This window comes from Trachemys scripta, chromosome 2, assembly GCF_013100865.1.
Source record: "Trachemys scripta elegans isolate TJP31775 chromosome 2, CAS_Tse_1.0, whole genome shotgun sequence".
Taxonomy (NCBI): Eukaryota; Metazoa; Chordata; order Testudines; family Emydidae; genus Trachemys; species Trachemys scripta.
Genome location: NC_048299.1, coordinates 105209715 through 105226959, shown reverse-complemented (window position 1 = coordinate 105226959; position 17245 = coordinate 105209715). Strand labels below are relative to the sequence as shown.

At 40.0% G+C, this 17245-nt stretch overlaps 1 protein-coding gene across 10 annotated transcripts in view; it reads right to left on the bottom strand.

Moving 5' to 3' along the window:
• The window catches only part of FHOD3 (formin homology 2 domain containing 3), a 644613-nt gene that overhangs the window by 301531 nt on the left and 325837 nt on the right, over window positions 1-17245 (bottom strand). For all 10 annotated transcript variants that reach the window (XM_034761350.1, XM_034761355.1, XM_034761352.1 and 7 more), the window contains exon 5: window positions 10718-10823. In XM_034761350.1, the coding sequence (XP_034617241.1) occupies window positions 10718-10823 (106 nt within the window). The remainder of the gene's footprint in view (window positions 1-10717; window positions 10824-17245) is intronic.

Here is a 17245-nt window from a genome sequence, read left to right as displayed (position 1 = left end):
TACCTCGCCTAATGCATCCCAAGACCGCATTAGCTTTTTTCACGGCCACGTCACATTGCCGACTCATAGTCATCCTGCGATCAACCAGGACTCCAAGGTTCTTCTCCTCTTCCGTTACTTCCAACCGATGCGTCCCCAGCTTATAACTAAAATTCTTGTTAGTTATCCCTAAATGCATAACCTTACACTTCTCACTATTAAATTTCATCTTATTACTATTACTCCAGTTTACAAGGTCATCCAAATCTCCCTGCAGGATATCCCGATCCTGCTCCAAATTAGCAATACCTCCCAACTTTGTGTCATCCGGAAACTTTATCAGCCCACTCCTACATTTGGTTCCGAGGTGAGTAATGAATAGATTAAATAAAATCGGATCCAAAACCGAATCTTGAGGAACTCCACTGGTAACCTCCCTCCAACCTGACAGTTCACCTTTTAGTACGACCCGCTGCAGTCTCCCCTTTAACCAGTTCCTTATCCACCTCTGGATTTTCATATTGATCCCCATCTTTTCCAATTTAACCAATAATTCCTCATGCGGTACCGTATCAAACACTTTACTGAAATTGAGGTTTATTAGATCCACCGCATTTCCTTTATCTAAGAAATCTGTTACTTTCTCAAAGAAGGAGATCAGGTTGGTTTGGCACGATCTACCTTTCGTAAAATCGTGTTGTAATTTGTCCCAATTAGCATTGACCTCAAGGTCCTTAACCACTTTCTCCTTCAAAATTTTTTCCAAGACCTTGGTTTCTTTGCTGATCCCCCCCTCTTCCACTCCCTGTACGCTTTCTGTTTTTTCTTAATGACCCCTCTGAGATGCTTGTTCATCCAACTAGGTCTAAATCTCCTGCCTACGAACCGTTTTCCCTTTCTTGGGATATAGGCCTCCGACAGCTCCTGCAACTTCAACTTGAAATAATCCCAGGCGCCTTCCGCCTTTAGATCCCTAAATATGTTAGTCCAATCCACTTCCCTAACCAGTCCCCTTAATTTATTAAAGTTAGCCCTTTTGAAATCGTAAACCTTAGTCTCCGATTTAATTCTGTTAATCTTTCCATTTAGTTGCCTATGGTCTCACAGTAAGAGAATGAAAAATCCAACCCAGTGCTCTAAAATTAGATTTAGTTCCATTTTAACATGAGTGCTTGACTAGCACAATGTTTTGGGGATGCAGTATAACAACTTTTTGCCTAAACAATATGGGTATGAATTGGGGACCAGAATGTGACTCGTGTTACTTTTTCAATAAGGGATGTTGTTATATTTCTGGGTTTCCTGCAGTTATTTCTCATTTATTTTCAGGGATATTGGTAAATTTCATATGACAAAGTGATTTAAAATTCATGAAAGGCCTTGTAAAATTAGTAGGGTAAATACAATAACCAATTACAAAGTCATACTGCATGCTTATTTTATTTGGTATAGAGCCAAAAAGGCATCATGGAAGCATAAAAAGAATCACACACAATATATCTCATCCACACAAGTCCAAATAAATCTCCAAGTTCACAGGAAAGAAGAATATAACATGTTAATAGAGGATTGAAGTGCCACATTGGCTATGTTTATCAGACTGTTCACTCAGGTCTAATCCTATTAACCAACATGTCACCTTCCCTCAGGGTATTTTTAGTTCCTTATCCTATGTCCGTCACAACAACCTAGAGCTTGATCCCTAGCCCACTAAAGTCAACAAGAAGACTCTCATTTACTTCGTGAGCTTTGGATTAGGCCCTATCACAGTGAATTCTGCCAGCCCAACTCCTCTGTCCAAATGACTGTATTTGGAATAGGAAATTCGAGCATCAGAAGTGATATATCTTTAGATTTAGATGACACGATTAGTATTTTTTGACCTTGCATGTGTAACTAGCTTGATTATATTCTAGAATGTTCTCTTTGGGTTATTTAGAGCACTGAAACAACAAGGTCATGCCACATGCACTCACAAGCAATGTTACATCTCTGTTCCTGACTAGAAAGTGTCCCTTTCAGGTTCATTGCAAGTTTCTTTTCAGGTGTATTATTGTTGACTAGAAAATATAAAATTGCTTAATTCAGGACATTATCTTTGAGCAACAAGTTCTTGAACTGTGGCTCCAACTAATTAATATTTATTATTTGTATTACAGTAGTGACTAGAAGTCCCAACCAAGATAAGGGGCCCACTGTGCTAGATACTCTGTAACAGATAGTAAGACACAGTCTCTGCCCTGAATAGCTTAGGGCTTGTCTTCACATAGAGCACTGCAACTGGGGGACTGTAGCGCTTTCGTGAAGATGCTACTATGCTGATCAGAGAGCTTTTTCCATTGGCATAGTTAATCCACTTCCATGAGAGGTGGTAGCTAGGTCGACAGGAGAAGTTCTCCGATCAACATAGCGCTATCTACACAGGGGGTTAGGTCAGTATAACTACGTCCCCTAAGGGTGTGGATTTTTTACACCCCTGAGTGTCGTAGTTATACCAATATAAGTCTGTACTGTAGACCTGGCCTTAGTCTAAATAAACAGAAAAGTCAGGCAAAGGGTTGGAGGGGAAACAGAGGCACAGTGCAGAGAACTAACCCAAGGTCACACGGTATCAGAGGGGTTATGAAGTCTGAAGCCTTGCATCTGAAGAAGTGAGGTTCTTACCCACGAAAGCTTATGCTCCCAATACTTCTGTTAGTCTTAAAGGTGCCACAGGACCCTCTGTTGCTTACAACAAGTCCAGTGGCAGAGCTAGGAAAAGAACCAGGGATCCTGAATCCCAGCCCCATCCTCTGTATCACACATTGCCTCTCACTTACTTAGGGCTTGCCTTCATTGCAAGTTAGCTCAAATTTGTACACTTGAGCTACTACACTCGAGCTTGCCTAGTTCCAGTGAGAGTGATTGCACTTCAGAAACAACACCGGAGTTACTTATACAGGGTGATTCGATTAGCATCACAGAGCGTTGGATTAGCTGCTGCTGAGTTGTTGTAACTTTAGCTGTTCTATCCCCAACTCATTACAAACTGGAGCATCACTTGATCATCAAACCCCTCACCCCCACCAAATAAATAAAAACATAAATAAAAGGCCAGCTAGTTCACGCTTAAAGCGCCACTTAGCTTGAGTTAGAGATTTCTGTGTGTGGACAGTCAAGTTAAGGGTAACACTTGATTTATAACTCAAGCTAACTGCCGTGAAAACACTCTTAGGGCAGGTCTTCACTACGGGGGGGGGGTCGATTTAAGATACGCAAATTCAGCTATGCGAATAACGTTGCTGAATTCGTCCTATTGGAGCTGACTTACCCCGCTGTGAGGACGGCGGCAAAATCGACCTCCGCGGCTCCCCGTCGACGGCGCTTACTCCCACCTCCGCTGGTGGAGTAAGAGCGTCGATTCAGGAATCGATTGTCGCATCACGACGAGACGCAATAATTCGATCCCCGAGAGATCGATTTCTACCTGCCAATTCAGGCGGGTAGTGTAGACCTAGCCTTAATGAGTTAAATTAGATACTGCATTAAATGCCTGCAAACTCCATATTGTCTAAAAATGTAAGTTTATATTCAAATTTAAAAACAAACTTTTAAACAAATTCTCCAACTGTAAGGACCGCAGGGCACAATTTGACACAAGGTTATTATGGAGATATTGACTGATGGTCCCACTTTTCTTGTCACATTAGTCTTTTGATCTACAGGGATATATACTTTAACTAGGCCTGGCCTCCCATTTAAGTCCCTATTTTATGCCTACATAACTTGATACCACAGCCTACATAACTTGAACTTTAGTACCTAGGTAATGATTTGAAACCAAAATTAGGTAGTTAGGGATACACACCCTGGCCCCACTCCAGGCGCCCTGCCACGGCCCCGCTCCCGGACCTCAGACCCACTGCCAGGGTCTGGCTGCGGCCCTGTTCCCGGCCCTGGCTCTCCACCAGGGATCTGGTCCTGCTCCCGGCACCTGTCCATAGCTCCACTACTGGCCCTGGCTCCTGGCTCCGAAATTAAAGAGTAATGCACAAATAAAGCCCTACCAACTGTGGGCATTTTTCTTCCACTTTTCTCCATTTTAATCTTCTCTTTTAATATTCTGATAACAGCCACCTCAATATTATCTTTCTAACTAGACCTACAGATATAGAAATACATACCCAAAGAGAGAGACTGCCATTTGATGGATCAGCAAAATAAAAAAAATTAAAAAATTAAAAACCTTGCAACACTGAGATTTGCTCAGTTACCCCCAGGAAATTCAAACACCATACAATCAAGGTTATTTCTATAACGTACAAAGTATATTTTCACACTATAAAACTAGCCCTATTATCTGAAAATCCCCCACCAAAACCATCATACTTGCACTGCTTCTGCCGTCCTCCATCCACATTCCATTGGAATCAATAGACTGTTATGATGTAGCTCGAAAACTCAACAATGGAACAGATGCTCTAGGACAGGGGTCGGCAACCTTTCAAAAATGGTATGCCGTGTCTTCATTTATTCACTCTAATTTAAGGTTTCACATGCCAATAATACATTTTAATGTTTTTAGAAGGTCTCTTTCTATAAGTCTATAATATATAAATAAACTATTGTTGTATGTAAAGTAAATAGGGTTTTAAAAATGTTTAAGAAGCTTCATTTAAAATTAAAATAAAATGCAGAGCCCCCCCGGACCATTGGCCAGGACCCGGGCAGTGTGAGTGCCACTGAAAATCAGCTCGTGTGCCACCTTTGGCACGCGTGCCATAAGTTGCCTACCCCTGCTCTAGGATATTCAGTTAAAAAAAAAAAAATAGAAAATCTTCCTTTTTGGATTATTTTTCAGCTATGTCTAACCAAGACTCTTTTCCTGCTCAGTGTTTACATTAGTGATCTATTTTTAAGTATATTTCATATCTACAGTATTTACCACACTGATGGCATTATTCCTTTACAGTCCATTGAAGCTTTCCGTTGACTACAGTGGGCTTCGGATCAGTCCCATGTTGATTAAAAGTGACTATTTCTGAACATGTCTGTTTCCAGTTAGTATAAAGAAACGCTGTTTGAGTAACTTTAGGCCCAGTGGTTATTAACTGAGAATGAATAACCACTGCAGCTAAATAACCATTAGATGAAAAGTAAACAAAGAGAAAAGGCACTAGCTAGTATTGTTTCAGGATGTCCTGGAGACAAAGCAGTGTTTTAGTGCTCCATAGGATGGATGTTTGGAGGATGATAACAAAAGAAAACCCATTTGCAAAGGTATTCATACACAATGCTGCTTTGTTGGGCACCAATCAATAGATAAACGTGTCCCACTCTTTAGCAATGTAACAGTTTTACAAAAACTGTCCTTGGTTCATTTGTATTCTACGCAATAGACACACTTTTATCTGCTACTCATTTACTAAATATAGAAAATGAAACTCTTTCGACTAGTCATTCTTCTGGCAGCACCTTCTGCCTTGAAACTCAGTAGATCATTCTAAACTGCCCAGAAAAGCAAACTCACAAACAGGAAGCTTTGGAGTGAAACAATAAATAAAACTTAAAAAAAAAAAAAAAAAAAAAAAAGTTTGTCCCCATGAAATTAGTTCCAGAAAGCAAAGACTGGTATTAAACAACCTAACAATGTTAACATGAATGTTGGACTTTCACTGGCTTCTGGAAAATTAACTCTTGACATGGATGCTGGCATCCAATTCCATAGAAATCTCTCTGACTAAACACCTCTTAAACTCTTCCATCAAAACTAACTACCGGGTAAGTTAATGTTGCATGCTTATGCACTAGAAAGTCAGGAAATGTCCTGATTAGGGTTGGAGTTAATGGCAACACTACAATAAAAGAAGAATAGTGCCTTCAATGAAAGCTACAGTGGAATTGAACTGGGATATGAAACTTGGGCCAAATCAGATCCTTTTTGTAGTTTAGGCTGAACACTCTCCAGAAGGAGGGTAAATCCCACTGCATAGGGTATTAGGAGTCTGGTACACCCTGCTTGAATGCTGGAAGCATTCAGTGACACACGCTACCTCATTATATTGTTGTATTGCCATCACTTAACATGTTGTTCAAAGCCCATGGCACTATCTCAACTTCTCGAGTTCCTATTCTGATGCATTTAAAATCCCTATGTTCAACCAGAACTCTACAGCTGTACATTTTAAAACATCATATTCGATTTATATTACATACATGGTTATCATGAAAAACCTTAAACCATTTCCTACAGTCATCCAAAAATAATAAATCAGAAAAAATATTATTCTCACATGACGTATACTTAATGTTTCTTCTCAACAGCCTCCTCATATTTTTGGATAGGGTTGGATACACTGTACTTTCAAGCCTATCTTTATCTCACTGCACATACAGAAAGCACACACTGGTTCCTGGAACTGAAAACAGCTGACAAAGGCTTGAAATAATAATGGACTTCAAGCAGCCTGAAAGTCAGTCAGGACTTAAATTCAATTTCTAAAGAAAACACAGATATAGGAAAATGCTAAAACATGTATATTTTTTTCCTTACTGCATTTATAGAGGAAGGGATATATACCCGGGGGGGTGGGGGTGAGGGGAGAGAGAGAGAGAGAGAGAGAGAGAGAGAGACTGCAGTTTGATCCATCAGCAAAACATTAAAATCTCTTAACATCAACTCTACTTTAAGATGTGCCTTATAGAGCTCATAGCCCTATAAATACTGTGACAAACCCAGACCAGTGGGGTACAGGAGTCTGGTAGAGGGCAAATATACTGGTCACTGGATGAGTAGTTTTCTGTTCCCTGAGTGACCAGAGAAAGGGGCTGTACTAGAGTAATCAGGAACCTGCTAGAACCAGTTAAGGCAGGCAGACTAATTAGGACACCTGGAGCCAATTAAGAGAAGCTGCTAGAATCAATTAAGGCAGGCTAATCAGGGCACCTGGGTTTTAAAACGGAACTCACTTCAGTTTGTGGTGTGAGTGTGAGGAGCTGGGAACAAGAGGTGCAAGGAGCTGAGAGTGAGAGGGTGTGCTGCTGGAGGACTGAGGAGCACAAGCGTTATCAGACACCAGGGGGAAGGTCTTGTGGTGAGAATAAGGAAGGTGTTTGTAGGAGGCCATGGGGAAGTAGCCCAGGGAGTTGTAGCTGTCATGAAGCTGTTACAGGAGACACTATAGACAGCTGCAGTCCACAGGGCCCTGGGCTGGAACCTGGAGTAGAGGGCAGGCCCGGGTTCCCCCCAAACCTCCCAATTGACCTGGACTGTGGGTTCTTCCAGAGGGGAAGGTCTCTGAGCTGTTCCCCCAACCCACATGGTGAATCTCTGAGGCAAGAAAATCCGCCAATAAGCGTAGGACCTACCAAGATAGAGGAGGAACTTTGTCACACTACTTAATGGCCAAGATTTTCATCCACACTTATACACAGAGGTATTTTATTTTGTTAATTTTTTTTAACCTTTTTTTTAACCTGTCTAGATGGTCATAATAAGGCAAAAGGGTTGTATACCAATTTTCTTGGTACAATCACTGAAAAGCAAGCTTCATATACACATGCTGTGAACATCAGTATTATGGGTCTAATCCAAACAAAGCCCACCTAAATCAATGGAAAAACTTTCATTGACTTTGTTTTGCTTTGAATTAGGCCTATAACACATACAGCTTTCCCACATGAAAGTACAGAAGATGCACATAGGTTACCAGACAGCAAATGCGAAAAATTGGGATGGGGGTGGGAGGTAATAGGAGCCCATATAACAAAAGAGACCCCAAAATTGGGTCTGTCCCTATAAAATCGGGACATCTGGTCACCCTAGACGCACACCAAGAATTTGACCATTTTAACCCTCCTAAATCTGATGGCATTAGGATGTCCTTCTGGGAATACATAAATACATTATTCATTGTTGAAAAGCAGATGATGTGGATAGATGTGTTACTGCCACTCCTTCAACCTGTGAATGTCAAATGACATTCCAACAAGGAGGAGGTACAGATAGCATGCTGCAAGCTCATATCGATGAGGCCACATCACACAGACAATGCCAAATGCAGGCATTAGAAAGCTGACTGGCCTAATACTAATAGATTATTACTCTGAAACCTTAGCAACACTGTATGAAATTACTATGCTCAAGTAAGGAAGACTCACTCTAATCCTAGAGGGAAATCCACGTTTCTCACTAATTTATTTTGCAAATTCTCTTGGATATTTCCTATATCCGAAACACTTATTCCCTGTAAAGTCTGTAGAGACAGAGGACCAGATTGTCAGCTAGTGTTTATTAGTGAAGCTCCATGCCAGTGGATGGTGCTCCACCAATTAACACCAGCTGAGGATCAGATTTTTTCCCCACTGTGTTTGTTTTCTTATTTTCTTTTCTATTTTTTCCTTAGTGTCATTCTGGCTAATTGCTTCTGTATAACTTTTCCTCAGAGCTGTAAAGAAAGGATCTTATTTAGTGTTCATGTATTATATTTCAGTTAATTAAGCAGAAGTTGATGGGATGTCTAAATCAATTAACCAGATAATAATTGTAATACATTTTAAATATTACTGGATCTAGCTGCTTTATGATCACAAATACTAACATTGCCTGTGGATTACCAATAATGATTTGGTTTTACATAAACTTGTACATGTTTTCACAAAGAAATAGATGTCAATGGTAACTGCCATCTTTCAACATCCACATCATCTGTAGCACTAAGGGGAATAGGTCCAGACCCCACAATTATAATAAATACATAGAGATTTGTTGGAGATTATTTCTTATTCGTCATACAATTGATTCTGGTCCTGTCTTCGAGTCTCTTATTTAAAGGGATACTTTCAACTCAAATGTACTATTTTAAATAATACCTAGCTCTTAAGCCATCTTTCTATTTATGTATTTAATTCGTATTTGGCTCCTCGGTGTGCGGTTTGTTTTTCTGTTGAGGGTTTTATGGAAGGTAAATGAACCAGGCTGATAACTGTAAAGACTCTTATAAACAGTTGCATGGGAGTATTTAAATGGAGCATCTGCCAAACATGCATTCTTCTTGAGTCTCCCTGTTTACCAAGAGGGGTTGCTGCTGGCGAAGCCATCAGGGTTGTACAGGTCCTCTCATATGAACAATCTCCCACCTATCCCAGCCCCTGAGAAGGAGGCAAGGAGAAGCTGCAATTGGCTGGAACCCTTGTTTGGTGGCTAATGAGGAGCAAACACAACCTGGAGCAACTGCCACTGCTTGCAACCTGGGCTTGCTTGTTAAATGAAAACCACCGCCTCTTCTGAGAGAGGGTGATTTTTAAATTGATGCTGTGAATGATATAGTTCTCCCCTCTCTCACCCACATACAGAACTATGAAGCCTTTCCAACTCATTAGGACAAATTTTCAAAAACATCCTATAAAATTGTGTCTGGAATTTCAGAAGTTTTTTAACAGGGTTTAGCAACGTAGTCATAGGGATTGACAAGGGAGGAGAGAAGAGAATGCACCTTGTAATGTTTCAATTTTCCAGCTCTCCCCTTTAACACTGCCTGATCATAGAGTCATAGAAATTTAGGGAGAGAAGGGACCTTGAGAAGTCATCAGGTCCAGCCCCCTCTGCCGAGGAAGAACCAAGTATACCTAGACCATTCCTGACAGGTGTTTGTCCAACCTGTTTTTTTTTAAAAAAGCCAGTGATGGTGATTCCACAACCTCTCTTGGAAGCCTAGACCAGAGCTTTCCCCTAATATCTAACCTGAATCTCCCTTGCTGCAGATTAAGCCCATTATTTCTTGTTCTACCTTCAGTGGGGATGGAGAACAACTCATCACCATCCTTTTTATAACATCTCTTTACATATTTGAAGATTGTTAACAGGTCCCCCCTCAATCTTCTTTTCTTAAGACTAATCGTGCCCAGTTTTTTTAACCTTTCCTGATAGGTCAGGGTTTCTAAACCTTTTATCGTTTTTGTTGCTCTCCTCTGGACTCTCTTCAATTTATCCACATCTTTTCTAAAGTATGGCACCCAGAAATGGAAACAGTACTCCAACTGAGGCCTTAGCAGTGCTGACCAGGATGGGGCAATTAGCTCCCATACTGTTAATACACCCAGAATGGTAGCAGTCATTTTCATGACTGTATCACAGTGTTGACTCATATTCCATTTGCAATCCACTGTAACCCCCAGATCTTTTTCAGCAGTACTACTGCCCATCCAGTTATTCCCAATTTTGTTGTTGTACATTTGATTTTTACTTCCTATGGGAAGCACTTTGCACTTGTCTTTACTGAATTTCATCTTGTTAAAACTGGTGATATCTGCAAATTTTTTAGCATTCTCTTCACTCCATTATCCAAGTCATTAATGAAAATATTGAATAGTACCAGATCCACAGCAGACCCCTCTGAGATCCCCACTAGATACACCGTCCCAGTTTGACAGGAAACCACGGATAACTACTAGTTGAGTACTGTCTTTCAGCCAGTTGTGCACTCCCCTTATATTAAATTCATGTAGACCATATTTCTCTAGTTTGCTTATGAGAATGTCACATTGGACTGATGATGTATTTGCATGGAATCTATTCCACTGCTTTAAAAGTAACTCTCTTCCACAACATATAAAAACTCACTCACTGGGAGACCCATTATGAATAGCTAACCACTGCAAATTATTCAAACATGTTTGAATCCTTGATGTAGTAGGTTGGAGCAGATTTGTCAGTAAGATTCACTGCAGGAAACACAGCTTCTGAGTTCACTTACTATACCTCTTAAGATGTAGTTCTGATAGTTCTGGTCTGCCTCAGCTCCCACTTTTATCAAGCAAGTCAGGCCTTCAGCCACAACAAACTCATGAACCAAATCCTTGTCATCCTGCCAAAGAAGAGAAAGGGAGAGAAAACAGAGATACTACATTACAAATCTCAAAGACAAGGAAACATTTTTTGTCACAATAACATGAACTAAAATATATGGTCTGTGGTTTTTACTTTCTATTCAAATTAAATAATATGAGCATACTCTTTTTCTATAAGTCAGAACTGGACCAAGAATTCTTCTATCAACCAAGCCAAGTATACTGGACGTCCAGTTGACTACGCTTTGGCACTCAGGGTGTGAAATTTTTCATAGCCCAGGGTGACATAGCTAGGTCTATCTAATTTTTAGGTGTAGATGAGGCCTTTTAAAAGTATGTCTACACTACAATTAAACACCCACAGTTGGCCCATGTCAGCTGACTTGGTCTGTGGGGCTGTAAAATTGAAGTGTAGACTTCAGGGCGCAGTCTGGAGCCCAGACTCTGGGACCCTCCCCCCTCTTGTGCTCCAGTCTGAGCCCAAACATGTACACTGCAATTTTACAGCCCGATAGCCCAAGCCCCACAAGCGCAAGCCCAGGCCCATGGACATGAGAATCTGAGGGTGTTCAATTGCAGTGTGGACATACCCTAAGAATCTGTGGCAATATCAGCAAGTATAGGCCACTTCAGTCTCTTGGCATAAATTCAACCGAAGTATTTATGCATCCGAAGAAGTGAGGTTTTTACTCACGAAAGCTTATGCCCAAATAAATCTGTTAGTCTTTAAGGTGCCACCAGACTCTTTGTTGTTGTTGCCATAAAATATGGATATTTATTTCACTGTAATCATAGTATTTGTGATATTAATTAAACTTTAAGTGAGAAAATACAATAGTAAATTTAATGACTGAGGGTAGTTAAATTCCCCCTACATCTGTATGTAAAAGTCATATAAAATTTCATGCAAAATGATTTTGTTTACTATCGGGGTATTTTTAATAACCATTCTTTGGAATTTACTAGACAAGTACATCTCTTTTATGAAATTTTGCTAGAGTACAAACTGAGTAGGGATTGCAGGATTTGACCCAACGTTTTCAGTTGGTTGGTTTTTTTTACATAGGACTATAATGTAGAGAAATGAGGATGTGACAGCATCCAGAAGAACTGTATGCACCCAGGGTTAGATTTTTTTCCCATTAAAGTTTATATCCATTTCTAAGACTAATAGCTTAGAAAGTTTTTCGCTTAAATAGTAGGAATTGAATGAAATCCTTTCCAAATTGTAAAAATGTAAATAGTGCAAAAATCAGTGTCAAATACAGTGGCTACCATTAAAAAGTCAACATTTACAGTTACCTCAGAGTAGTACTACATGACCTTAATATTTAAGTTCCTGGCACTTAAAAAGTCCTTCTACCCTGCAAAGAAGAATCTTTTCTCCAGGAAAGCATCAGAATTCACTTTGCAGGCCAAGTATAATTTCAAATGACATGATTTTACACATTTGGTATTATTAGTTTCATATTCACCTTTCATATATTACCTCTATGATGGTATATTGAGAAGATGACCAGGGGAAAAATAGTAACTTTGGCATCACAGGTTCTTTTTGTTAACCATTAATTATTATGGCAACAAGTAATACTTGTTGATTTAGGGAACAATATCCATAATTGTGAGAATAATTAACTACATCTGTGTCATTCTGGTTAATAAAATACCACTCCTGGACTGTGGTTAACAATTTGCCATTAGTTACATTTGCTTGTGGTGATTTATGCAAGTCATTTCTTGGACCACCAGTCTCTTATGCAGCACAATCTGGTGATTACAGTACTTCAGCTGCTGAAGAGGGCAGTGCAGGTATTTAGAACACCCATGCCAACAGACTAGAGAGAAACATTTATATAAAAGAAAAGGCAGTCATTCAAAAACATGCCTAAACTTACAGAAAGCTGCTGGACAGTTAATTAAGCAGCAGTTGACGGGATGACTAAATCAATTAACCAGATAAGCATTAATAAATGTAAAATATTACTGGATCTAGCTGCTTTGTGATCACAGATACTAACATTGCCTGTGGATTACCAATAATGATTTGGTTTTACATAAACTTGTACATGTTTTCACAAAGAAATAGATGTCAATGGTAACTGCCATCTTTCAAATACTGTAGCACTAAGGGGAATAGGTCCAGACTCCACAATTATAATAAATACATAGATTCGTTGGAGATTATTTGTCATACAATTGATGGTGCTCACTGAGTTAGAAAACTGCAACGTCATCTAAAGAATAAAGTGTTGTTTATGTTGACAATGCACTTATTAGGCTCTGAATTTTATACATTTGCTAAAGTGAAGAGTTAAATAATTTTAATAATTTGTTAGAACAGATATATCTTCAAGCCATAAAGCATTCTGGGGGAAATTTATGCAACGGCAAATCTTGGGTCGGCTGGAAATGCTGGGGAAGGATTTGATTACTGAGTAATGCAGGAAGAGGTGAAAGATGTCCATCAAAATTTTTACCCCCAGCTAAGAATTATTTATCCTTCCTATTGAAAAGAATAAGAAGGAGAAGCCAACTCAAGTCAAGCTCATCCTTTAGTTCCCCCCATAAACCTATGGTAAATAAATAAAACAGATTAAGAAATATGCATTAGACTTTGGTTTAGAACTCTACTTTTCTATAGATTTATATTTTTTTCTTAAACATTAATGAAACACTGGTAAATATATTGTTTTAAGATTCACAATCCCTAGAAACCATCATGCAGAGTCCACAATTTAATAGTTTAAATTGAAAGTGCAAATAGAAGATTTGATGAAGGGGACATAAACTTGCTCTATTTTGTTGATGTTCAAAGTTTTATAATGTGATTCTACCTCTGTGTTCAGCTCCATGGTAATGGTTGTATCAATAGTATAGAAAGGGACCAGACAGAAAGCGGGATCACAGAGTACACAGAGAAGTCTGTTTGATAATATTGCATATATTTATTATAGTCTGACTCCTCTTGCTGAATAAAACAGGCTAGATTTTGGCTGAGATGCACACATACAGGCTTGTCATAATTTCATTGACTCCAATGGAGCTAAGACAATTTTCAACAGCTGAGGATCTGGCTCTGACACTTTGGGCCAGATCATGGCCCATGGTAAACCCATTTTGTGTCTCTCCAAAAGCGCAAAGGGGAATTAAAGCTGCCCTACCTGGGCATCTGAGGATTTGCTGGTGTGGGGGAATCCTTGGCTGACACAGAGTCAATATAGGAGGCTCTACTCTACCTACCGCCAGGCCCCTGACATAAAGGGCATGCCCAGGTATGCTCTGAGGCCTGTGGCCAGAGCATGCTGAGCTCTGGCAATCCTTGACTAGTGAAATGCCCTTGGAATCTATTACAAGTTGCACAACTAAAAGGATTGAGCTCTTCAATTCCAAGTCAATCTATCTCACGCTAATTTGTATAAAACCTGTTGTCAAAATTTGCATTTTAAGGCAAAGTTCCAAAACTAACATTTTGCAGCAGCTGTTACACCATCAAAATACCCTGTCATAATCCATACATTTTTCAGGTAACTGAAAAAATGATGCAAGACAAAATGCATTATAGACCTAAATCCATACCATTCCAGAATGTCTTGCATAAGTCAGGAACGTATCTCCAACAATTAAGCAAAAACAAAAACTTTTTCCGTAAGTCCGGATTTCTGTAAATTGGGATTGCATAACCCGGGGAGCATCTGTAATACCAATCTCACAAATAGCCAAATGTGCCAGTCTGTACAGAACAATTGTATATACAGAACAGCTATATTACAAATGCTAAAGATCTACACTAAACTGAAAAGGGCTACATTTTGCTCACTGTAGTCACATATTGTCCCATTAATGTCACACGAACAGTCCCATTAAACTTACTTGCTTGAGTAAGAAGAAAAGGATTCATGCAACATAAAATAAATATGTAGATCTAAAGCTGCCATTTTGCCCGCAAGTCACTTCATAATGCCCACGGCACTCTGTGGTTTCAAGTCAGTGAATGATCTTCTGTACTAATGCAACAGAAGTATAAAACTTGGAATCAATGTGCCAAATTCCTCCTAGGTTTAACTCCAGTGAAGCCAACAGAGTTACATTAGTGATGAAAATGATCCAATGTGACAAAGTGAAGCTGGAACACCATCACGTGGGCACATATCATTTGCGCTACAATTTCTTTTGCAAAGTCATACACAAATTTTACAATACTAGTTGTCTCAGCAGCCAAAAGTCTGCCAGGTGCCTCCTAATACACCCAAAAGACATGATCCCTGCCCCGAAGTAGCTTACAAGCAATTTTATGTTCTGTGTTTGTACAGCACCTAGCACAATGGAAACCTGGTCTATGTTTGGGGCTCCTAGGCAATACCACATTACAAATAAACAATAAGACAGACATAAATAGGGTGTGACACTGGCAGACCATACCTTTGTATGACCCATAACAACTTAACAAGAGGCATTTGTATCAAAACAATTCACGTGTATGTGAATTTCAAAGAGATGTACTAGACTAGCAATCATCAACTCATTCATTTCTAGTAATAGAAGTCAAGGGTAGTTGCTAAGTGTACTTACCTGTTTATCTATACCTCAGGGATGGCCTGAGCCTGAGAAGGAGCCAGAATTTACCACTGTACATTGAAAAAGGGCCACAGTAATACGTCAGCAGCCCCCGCATCAGTTTCCCTCCCCCCCCACTCCCTGCACCTCCCACCCACTGGCAGCCCCACCCATCAGCGCCTCCCCCTCCCTCCCTGCACTTCACGATCAGCTGTTTAGTGGTGTGCAGGAGACTCTGGGGGAGAGGGGGGAGGAGCGAGGGCACAGCAGGCTTAGGGAAGGGGATGGGATGGAAAGGGGTGGAGTGGGGGTAGGGCCTGTGGTAGAGCCAGGGGTTGAGCAGTGAGCACCCCCCGGCACATTGCAAAGTTGGCGCCTGTAGCACCAGCTCCGGAGTCAGTGTCTATACAAGGAGCCGCATATTAACTTCTGAAGAGCCGCATGTGGCTCCGGAGCCACAGGTTGGCCACCCCTGCTATATCTTGTTAGAAGTTTAACAATTAACCAAATGAGCAGGTAGATGCTAATTCCTTTTCATGACTTAATTGCCTTAATTATGTATGTGACTGTGTCCACTTAATATTGAGATCCAAGATGTAAAATACTGCAGGCAACTAATAATATTATCTACATTGTCTTCAGCTTAACTATCTATGTTATAATGAAGGACTGGTTAATTACACTCATTCACATGAGGTAACTAGTTTACCTGTATATGCATAGGAAATAGAAGATTAGTTTCAAAGCAACAGTCCTCAGGCAATCTGCGTTGCCTATTCTTCCTCAAGGGAAGGCCCTGCTGTGACAATTTCTATGAGGAGGTTTGTCAGCCTGCTAGAAGAGCTATAAAAGAGAAGCCTGATCCTGCCATCTCAGCTCTGCTTCAACTTTAACAGGGAAAGTATAAGACATACAACAGAGGTCTCCAGGTAGGCGCCTGGATTATCCTGGAAATCTCATGGAAAAACTCTAACAGACTCTACACCTGAATTGCCTGTTGGACTATAACCCATTGAACTAATTCCAGAGAGACTTTTATAAGCCAGCAGATATACATTGCTGCCATGATTCTGATCTATGAACATTAAAAGTAATTTGTATGTATATTGACCTTGTAACCATTTATAACTCTCTTCTTTCTTTTTCCTCTTAGTAATTTTTAGATTTAGTTACCAAGGATTACCTATAACCGTGTATTTGGATAAAATCTGAAATATTAATTGACCTGGCGAATAATGTGTCTGATCCTTTGGGACTGGAAAAACTTGATTTATGGTGAACAGGGTTTTAATGACCTCTCACTGTACTAGACTTAGTTGTCTAGATGAGAGCCGAAGGCTGGAATGCCTGAAGTGGACTATGTCTGGCTTCTTGTTAACCAGTGTGGTATTACAGAAGCTCTTTTGTTACTGGTCTGGTGAATCTAATTATAGAATAAACCACCGGTTTTGGGGACTGTCTGCCCTATTCCTCGCAGTCTGCCCTGAGTGTAGCATTCTCAGTGTGGCCCAGCCAGGCACCACGGTCCCAGAGGGGAGTTACAAGAAAAGACTATGGTGAAATCAGTAAGACTATGTTGTTGACCAGTGAAGGCTAGTGCAATGCATGATGTAGTACGGAAGGTTTTTGTTTAAATAAATTTCTTAACCAGAAGGCCAGCCGTCCTTTGAAACAGGCAAAGTATGGCCTACTAGATTGTTTGAAAGACTCTGTACTGTTGTGACAGAGAAAAGAGAATGTACATATATAATTTCTTCTCTCCTGGTTTCTCCAATATAAAAGCACTGAATAATTCAACCCATATATGTACACACACAGCCATGTCATTTATACTCAAAGGAAATTATTTGAGTAGTCTCTTGGTCTTCCAGCATTCTGAAAATTG